The sequence below is a fragment of the Raphanus sativus genome, chromosome 7, assembly GCF_000801105.2.
Source record: "Raphanus sativus cultivar WK10039 chromosome 7, ASM80110v3, whole genome shotgun sequence".
Classification (NCBI taxonomy): Eukaryota; Viridiplantae; Streptophyta; class Magnoliopsida; order Brassicales; family Brassicaceae; genus Raphanus; species Raphanus sativus.
Window position 1 is genome coordinate 13687869 of NC_079517.1, and position 9637 is coordinate 13697505.

General features: G+C 37.6%; 1 protein-coding gene and 1 pseudogene across 1 annotated transcript; both read right to left on the bottom strand.

The window, feature by feature from the left end:
• Positions 1 to 843: 843 nt before the first annotated feature.
• Positions 844 to 4154, bottom strand: LOC130497853 (ACT domain-containing protein ACR3-like; annotated as a pseudogene).
• Positions 4155 to 5933: 1779 nt separating this feature from the next.
• On the bottom strand, positions 5934 to 9139 carry LOC108814451 (putative pentatricopeptide repeat-containing protein At1g77010, mitochondrial). The gene is given in 4 exon segments (XM_018587024.2): positions 5934 to 6264; positions 6516 to 6609; positions 6675 to 8143; positions 8145 to 9139. Coding segments are annotated over 2 exon segments (2019 nt in total). The 5' UTR covers positions 8847 to 9139; the 3' UTR covers positions 5934 to 6264; positions 6516 to 6609; positions 6675 to 6826.
• Between the last annotated feature and the right edge of the window lie 498 nt (positions 9140 to 9637).

Sequence of the window (9637 nt, forward strand, 5' to 3'; positions counted from 1 at the left end):
TAGTTTACTTTAGACGAAGATATAGCTAGGCTGTTAGCCTAAGCCGCACTCCATGGCCGTTTTTCTTCTATTGCTTTACCCAATTTTCCACATCTACTCTCCATTAGTCTTTTCCCATTTCAAGGGCCTAGCCATATCAACCTTATTGTTTTATCAGAGATATTCATTTGATAAAAAATGAAAATAATTATGCTTACTACTTATTTCAGTTTCAATTTTGATAACAGAAATATTGAATTTTATTTGGAGTATAACAAAACAATATCTAGATTGAAAGACGTTTGAGGTGAAACTAATAATGCATAATGTAGCTTAGGATTGGAGGAATTAGAAACTTTGATCCATCAACTTCTAGTACTTATTAGTCAAAAAAACTGTTTAGTTTAAGAACAAAACTTCACAGGTAACTTATTTATCACCTTTTAAGTAGTTAAAGTATATGTAATATTATAGTTATGCTTTTGTTAATTACTTAATCGTCATTGTCATGACCAAGTCCATGGACCAATTTAGTAATTGAATCACAACATATGTTCCTCAGAAAAAAAAAATTACATTATAATTTTGAAAAATCTCAACACATAGACATTATACATTCAAAGACAACAAGGTCAGAAGGACAGTTTCATATACAAAGCAAATCTTCCAAGGAAAAGTTTCATATTATTCTACTATAGGACATGTTCAAACTTCAAACGGTGCACTTCACGGTCAAATAATATATGACTAAGTAAAACCAAAATCCTGACCAAGTCAAGACACTCTACTAAACGTTCTAGATCAATACATAATACACAGTTTTACATACATTTTATCCACACAAATTTTATAACATTTATATATAAGTTACCTTGTCTCTCAAGGCAAGAACTTTTCCAGCAAATTCCCAAAGAAGAAACTGGTTTTGGCCATCCTCCTCCTGTTCCAGCTTGGCCTTCTTCTTTCCTTCTTCTGCTTTGGTACCTTGTTCTTCACGTTAACCATCATACTGTGTCGATCTCTCCACGTAACGCATCTATCGTCTTCACGTCCACTGGATTTCCTGAAGCATCTCTCACATAGAAAACGTTAACCGCTTGTTCTCCTACTGTTGTCACACCAGCTCTCGTCACTGAAAGACCATGCTCTCTCAGAATCCTAGTCACTTCCGACAAAGTCAACTCTGTCCTTTGCACATAGCTCTAAACTCCAGCCTAGATTGATTTCAAACAATTTTAAGAATTGTTGCTTAACGCAAGAAACACTAAAAGAAGATGTTTGTGCAGTGTGTTTAAGGGTTAACTTACCTCACTGAATTGAGTTTCAGACAATAACTTAAGGAACTGTTACTTCTAGTGCAAGAAACATTAAAAGAAGATGTGTGTGTGTTAAGGGTTAACTTACTGAGTGTTAGACAATAACTTTAGGAACTGTTGCTTATGGTGCAAGAAACATCAAAGAAGATGTGTGTGTTTAAGGGTTAACTTACCTCACCGAATCGAGTTTCAGACAATAACTTAAGGAACACTTCTAGTGCAAGAAACACTAAAAGAAGATGTGTGTGCTTATGGGTTAACTTACCTAACTGAATTGAGTTTCAGACAATAACTTAGGGGACTGTTACTCCTAACGCAAGAAACACCAAAAGGTGTGTGTTTAAGGGTTAACTTACCTTACTGAATTGAGTTTCAGACAATAATTCAAGGAACTGTTACTTCTAGTGCAAGAAACATCAAAGGAAGATTTGAAGAGTTGTATTAAGCTTCTTACCTCGCTGACTCTTCTATGAATTGCAGCTTCTAGGCATTTAATTACTCTCTCTTTCTCTCCTTCCGAGTCAAGAGTGCAACCATCTTTGTGTCTGATGAAATACTCCTGAGAGGCATGAGGACCGTTGGAAGAAATCGTAGCGTGAAACACAATGTACTGCATGTCCGTGAGCGTGCATACAATGTCGAACATGAGCTTAGCTCGATCCTCACAGCTCACGCTTATCACAGAGTAACCTTTCTCTTCACAATGCTCAACCGTGATCTTTGGGTCGAGTCCAGGGCAAGCATCAACCTTAGTCGTCACTGCTTCATAGTCTCTATCAGCGAAAAGCATCTGATGAAGCCTACGGTCGACATGAGTTGAACCAATGGAGAGACTCGTCCTAGCAACTTTCTCGTCTTCTTGCTCACACCCGCGTATCACAAGGTTGAGCTGCTCTTCCATCGCAGACAATCTTTCCGGATCATCAACGGCTCTAGAGGTCTCGTTATCATTCACGTAGAGGACACAAGCGATCCTACGGTTATGAGTCCATGCTTCAGCTGCCGCCACGTTGAAGTGGAGGTCTGCTAGCACAGCTGAGATCTCGGACAAGAGACCAGGGCGGTCACGAGCAATGATCTCGATCGATGTGTGGTCGCCTAGTGAATGGACACCGACTCTTTTACCTGGCCAAGTGTTTTGTGAAGACGTTGCATGGCCCTTTGGTCCTAACACCTAACAAGAAACACAAGAATCATATATAAATTAAAACAAAACCATATATTTAGAGTTTTTGTAATTACATTACCTTCTCGATGTAATCAATGGTTTTGCTATCAGTAATTTTGTTTCCTTGTTGATCAGTGACATGGAATACTATTTAAGATGGAAAAAATGGTATCAAATGAGATGTTTTCTAGTTGTTGTTGTGAATGTGTAAAAAAATGTGTAGTTATTTACCGTCCATGAACCATCCACCATCAGAAGAGATGTATGCTTTGGTGATTATGAGATCAAGATCGGTTAGAACTTGCACAACTTCAAGTAGTATACCAGGTTTGTTCATACTATCAACCTATTAATAATTACACTCACCACATAAAATTTTACTGACAATCATCAAATGGAGTTAATCAGAAAAGGAAAGATGATTTACCTTGACAAGAGTGCATTCTTTGCAGCTAGTGTTGTCTATAGAAACACTGCAACAACAACATTGAAAAGAATGAGCCTTAAGTATGTGATAACGTTAAAGGAGTTGGTGATTTATATTATTACCTTGGAGGATTTATTCTGGAGCTCAAGTTCTCATATTCAGGATCGAAATAAGGCCAGTAAACTTTAGCCATAAATTTTTAAGCTCTTTCACACGTTCTGAAGTTAATCAGAAGAACTTGTTTATATATATCAACAAGACACAGAAGAAGACAAAGCAGCTCTCAACAAGTTGCAAGAAGATAAGATATCAGGAGATTTTGCCTGCAGAGTCAAAATAAGTGAATCTTGGCCACTAAGTAACTAGACAGAAGAAGGGGAATCTAGAGAAGAATAGATAAAGAGAGACCACAAGCTAATATTCTCTCTGCTCCTTTCTCTGGTCATTCTCAACAAGAGATAAACAGAAGTAAGAAGAACAGATTCGTAACTGTTTAACTAGTGAAAATCAAAACTAAAAAGATATATTCTGAGCAACTGTTTTAATTCTTTTCTCTTTTTTTTCTCTCTAAGAGTTGACATGAGATTCTCTCTATTTTGCATAAAGGAATCCATGAACTTAGAAGGAGCTGTCAAAGTGAAAAAGAAATATAAAGTAATAAAATAAAAAAAAAACTTTGATACAAGAAGATATCATTGGTCAAAGATGGAATCTAAAATGTAACACATCGAATACACTGTACTTTAGTATAAAAAATAAAATAATGATAATATGCCAAATTTGCCGCTGAGAACAGCGTCGAACAGTGTCGCACCGCCACACCACCAACAACAACAATAATGAAGATGAGACAAACTCTGTTAGTAGATTCCGTGAAATCTCGTGAGGTTTTCCACACTAAGATTGGAAGATAATAGTTTTACAAAAACCCATTTGTGACAGAACCACAACTTGTGAAAGACAGTGAAGAAAAGCCAAAAAAGATTATAGACTTTGAAATCTTAAGAGAGTCTGAATGAATAGTTTACCTTTAGTATGAGAGAGCTTGGAGAAAAGCTCAAGTTTTGTGGAGACGGCGAGAGAGGAGAGACAAAGAGAGAAAATCTATGGAGATTATTACAAATCTTTACATCTTTTTAGAAGACAAAAGATACACGGAGGAGACAGAGACAGAAGCAGAGCAAGTGTCCTCAAGCAAAAACAAAAGAGATGTCTGTCTGCTCTCTCTCTTCTCTCTCTCTCTATTTTAATGAGATTGCAATACCTCTTTCTGAGTCAAGAGGCTTTAATAGGAATCCAGTGAAATAATAGTACGAGAAACTTTTTGAAATTTAACTGAAATTATTTTTTTTCTTAGCTTTTAATTAAATGAGTATTAGTCAGACATGACGAAGCGAACATTATAATTAGTGGTGGTGTTAATACCAACTATTCCACTCTCCCGCCCACACTCTCTACAGCGCGTGTCCTACACCCTCATTATTAATATTTTTAGTCCACATCACTGTTTAGAAAGAACTTTATGTGTGTGTTGGAGTTGGTAAGGGGTAATTTATACCACACTAATCAGTCTAATCTGAATAATTACTTTGTGAATAACGCATATAGCTCGTGGAGATAGAAACACGTTTGGATCTCACGGTGCGGTTTTCAGTCACTTGGTTGCTTTATCGATATGGAATGACTAAACTAAAACGGTTAAAAGTAAAAGTAGACGATAACAGACACACACATACGACATAACGGCTGTTTAATATAATACTAATACTATATTTGATAATATTATAAAGAGTTCTATTTTTGGGCTTCATTAATTTTCTGGTTACATTTTGTAAGGCCCAATATTCAAGAAACTTCAAATCGACTTAACATCTCCTTGGATGGATGGATAAACAGAGAAGATATATTAATCATCCTTGTAGCTGGTGGGGCAGGTGCTCGAACTCAAGACATGTACTGATACATCCTTTGCCGGGTTAGTGTATCCTTCAGTCAATTTGAATAAAAATTCACAGATGATTAAAAAAATTGCCAATTTTGAATTACAAATGGCATGTGACAATATTATTATAATTTAATTAATATATTTGCTCTCCATGGGCTTCTCCTACCACCAACACAACTTTGCCGTCAATTTGTATGATTCACATTATCCCTAGATATTGTTTCACCAAACAAATGTTTTTATAGTGGTTGCTATAAATTGATGAAAATGCCAAAGTCACAAAAGCTAAGAGAAGATTCCGTACTTTGCTCTTTAAACTAATCCCCTCCCTACATTGCATCCTCTCTACGTCACTCTACCCCTCATTGCCCCGATGGTCCATTAATTACTTTAAGTTGCTAAACTACATTCATCATTTTTGTCTTATATATCCATGCATACATCACAAAACACTTCACTTGTTTTCTTTGTCAACCACAAACAGTACACATTAATCCAGCCAAATCTGCAATAATTCATACCATCTACCAAGATTCTTATAACAATAAGTGATTATTTTGAAAAAAAAAAGTGATTATTTTGAATAATACTTCTCCTTTATAAGAATTCTTAATAAGTTCAAAGCATGTGAACTCAAATGTAATATAGATTCTGATATTTCTAGCTTGAAAATATCTCTTTTTGTTGGTTATAATATTTACACAGAAGAAAAACTATGGTTGAACCCAATATATAACTCCAAGAACATTGTAAGAAGAAAGATCAAATTGTAGAACTAGAGTGATGTGAAAGATTGATTCTCCTCAACTACGGGTGGCTGATAAACAACATAATGCTTTATTTAGATACCTAAATTTGAATTGTTGTGTCACAAAGGATTATTATTGAAATAAAGTTTAGATGACCATAGAAGCCTAGATATTTCTTGAAAAGGAGCAAACTTCTAATAAAAAAGGAAACTGGAAAGAGAAAGAATTTGATGTGGATGGAGAGATATACAAAAAGGCTCAATAATGTATTCCACATTTTGTGTTCCTTGTTAATTCCATTATCCTCTTCTATTTACTTCTATTTGGTTTATTGGTTTACAAAAACAACAAGAAAAATAAAGTTATACCAAAGTGCTTTTCCTACAAAGAACATTGCTTAGTGGAACATGTGATGGCCTCAACCTTTCCCACCTTAAATGTTGAACAAAAAAAAAGATATCTTCAAAACACTGTTTCTGAAATAACCCTTATGCTTTTACCACTTTGATCCACTCAAAAAGATTGTGTGACTCACATGATGCACTGAGACTTTAAAGTCAACAGCTACTATTTTTACTTGGACAAGAAAACCAAAAACCAAAGAGGATAGTGATCTTGATCTTTATGTCTCAGATTAAAATCCCTTCAACCAATGTTCTTATTCCTGGTCCTGGAGATTCCTGCGGCAGAACATCATATTAATTGGTGGAAATGTCCATAAAACAATCTTATCATTTTTGTTTTCAATCACAAATCTTTGATGGGTGACATAAAATGACTAACAAAGCTATTCATGTTCTTCTTATTATGTTGCAAAATCAGAAGTGTGTCTAATTTCGTTTCCAGTCACAAAAATAAAACAAAAACAAAATGGAGAAGGCCTAAAAATTGCTATCCCCTAGCTAGTAACAATAAAAAATGCTGCATGCACCTCAATAGAAAGGTGAGAACTGCCCTGTAATGGTTGTTGATTTAAGATCCTTTTTGAAGTGAAGGGTTATTCCATCTTATATCCTCTGCCTCATCTTCAAATGTATAGATCATTGATTAAGTCCAGTACAGAAACAAAGGACCAAAAGCAAATAATTACCTTATGGGCCAGCCGTTTAGCTTATGTTCATCAAACGTCAATAATTTTGTTTAATTAAAATATTCCCACTCCATTTGTAGCATCTCCTCTGACGCGAACTTGGTTTCCTGTTCTGCTTTTGATTGGTATTATTCACACTCAGAGTCGAGTTATCAACACTCAGCCCAACTGGAACCAGGACTCTTATTTACATGCTTCTCTCTCATCAGCTTTCTTACAAGCGCCGAGCTTTCCCAATCCCCAGAGGTTGCGAATATGGCGGACAACTGCACATAAGCCACTGAGTTCTCCGGTTCCAGCTCTATAATCTTCTCAGCAACTTTCTTTCCCATGGCTTTATCTCCATTCGCTACACATCCTCTTAGAACAGACGACCACATGCTTGCATCCGCATCAAAAGGCATCTCTTCCACTAGGTCCATAGCTTCTTCCAAATAACCAGCACGAGCAAAAAGGTCGACCATACATGAATAGTGCTCTCTGTCTGGAACAAAACCATTATCCAACTTCATTTCCTCGAACAGTTTTCTTCCCTCTTCCACTAGACCACAGTAATTACACGCTGTTAGAACACCCATAAAGGTGATCCGAGTGGGTCTTACACTCATTTTCTCGAACAGCTCAATCGCTTCAGATCCATAACCATTCGTAGCATAACCTGATATCATTGAGTTCCAAGGTACTTCATCTGATTTCACCATTGTGTCAAACACTCTCCTCCCACGCTCCACTGATCCACACTTGCAGTAAAAGTCGATGAGAGAGGATGATACTATCTGATCAGAGTCAAGACCAACAATAGTCGCCCTCGCAAACACCTGCTCCCCAAGTTCGAGGGACGAAATGCTTGCACAGGAACTGATGACACTTGAGAGGCTAAACTTATCTGTAGGCATATCCATCTTGTGCATTTGGCGGAAATACTCTAACGTATAGCTTGGACAACCGTTTTGACTGAATCCTACAGTCATTGAGTTCCAAGAAATCAAACTCTTTTTCTCAATCCTCTCGAATACCCTTTTTGCATCTTCAACTCTCCCACAGCTGAAATATACTTTGATCATAGAGTTCAGTAAGATAGTGTCATAGGTTTTGACCTCGCTGAAAAGTTTGCAAGCTTCGTCCGGGCTCCCACAAGTGGCGTACATGTCAAGCAATGTGCTAGCTACAACAATGTCAGTGATCAACCCAAACTTATAAGCATGGCAGTGCAACTGTTTGCCAGTCACTATGATACCCAAACCGGCGCAAGCGTTTACAACAGCTGCTAGAGTACGTGAATCTTCCTGAGCTTCATTCCTCATCTCGTTGAAAAGAACCAATGCCTCCATTTCCATATTGTTGGTAACATAACCAGAGATCATAGAGTTCCACAGAAACACACATCTGTTCCTTCTCCTGTCAAAGAGTGTTCTAGCCTCATTCACTCTCCCACAACTCGCATAACCTGAGATCAAAGCAGATAGAGAAATGGTCATCAGGCTCCCCAATAAGATCCACCATACTGCTAGCCATTCTCAAATCACCACACTTTGCATACAAATTAACCAAAGAGCTATTCAGATGCGAGTCACACTCAACACCACCGATCAAAACCCTAGCATGTATCTCCTTCCCACACTTCAAAGCTTCCAACTTTGCACAACCCTTTAAAACCGTCGTCAATGTTTTCACATCCACACACAACTTCACTTCTTTAAAAACCCTCAGACTCTCCTCAGCGTAACCGTTCTGAAGATACCCATGAAGCAGAGAGTTCAAAGTCACAGCATCTTTCTCAGGCATGGCGTCGAAGAACCTCTTGGCAACACTTAGCTCACCAGCCTTGGCGAACCCGGTGACAACCACGTTCCAAGAGTACACATCCCTCTCTGGCATCGCGTCAAAGAGCTTCAAAGAAGACCCTTTATCACCAGAGTTCATGTAGCCTTCGAGCATTGTGTTCCATGAGAAACAGTTTCTCTTTGGCATTTCGTCGAACAGGTTACGCGCGGTTGTAATTCTGCCGCAGCGCGTGTATATCTGGAGGAGGTGGTTAGCGACGATGACGATTGAGCTGAGGAAGCCCTTCTTGAGGAAGAATCCGTGGGTTTGGCGCCATAGAGTTTCTCTGTTACTGTTGCTGCATTTCTGAAGAAGACCGACGTAGTGACGCCGATAGTCTCCTTCCATCAGTCAAAACTCCCAAAAGGATCAAAAACATACGACGACCAAACGGTGCCGTATTGTTAAGGATCAAAACATACGACGACCAAACGGTGTCGTGTGACGAGGATCGCAAACACTAACGCGCGGCTCTCGATTTTCTTATGAACTTTTTTTTTTGTCCTCTCTTATAAACTTTAACTATTATGATATAATCAGGATTGAGGAGTGTGCGAGTAATTCTAGAAGGAAAGCAAAAAGAAATTAAAAAAAAATGAATTCGGTGGCCGGTGGCAAATTTCTCTATTCAAAAGTTTCTAGTGAGAAGTTGGAGAGAAAAGAGAGAGAAATGAATGGAAAGCAAAGGCAAGAAGTATAGTTGGGAATGTGGTAAAGGAGGTACAGCTGTACTGCCGGCCATCCGGGTTCGAGCCCTGACCACAACGGATTTAACATCCCTTCCGTTAGGGCGCTGGATCCCCTACGGGGGATAGTTGGGAATGTGACTACCCAGATACCAGAGTTACCAAAAAAAAAAAAAAAAGTATAATTAACTTAAATATAGTGAGAATAATTAAAGCCCAAAATGAACAAAATTGTTATCTTATCAACGTTAAATGAATATCTGTTGAACGTATTCGTGGTTGTTTAATTGGACAAGTAATGTCAACGATTTTGCCTTATACATAGAAAAAATTCAATTGTATATCGAGATAGTGATACGTTAGCAACAAGACATACATTGACTTTTAAAAAAAATGGACGTGATCAAAATTGTTATCAGTGTTATGATTATTGCTATTATTTATGGTCACACG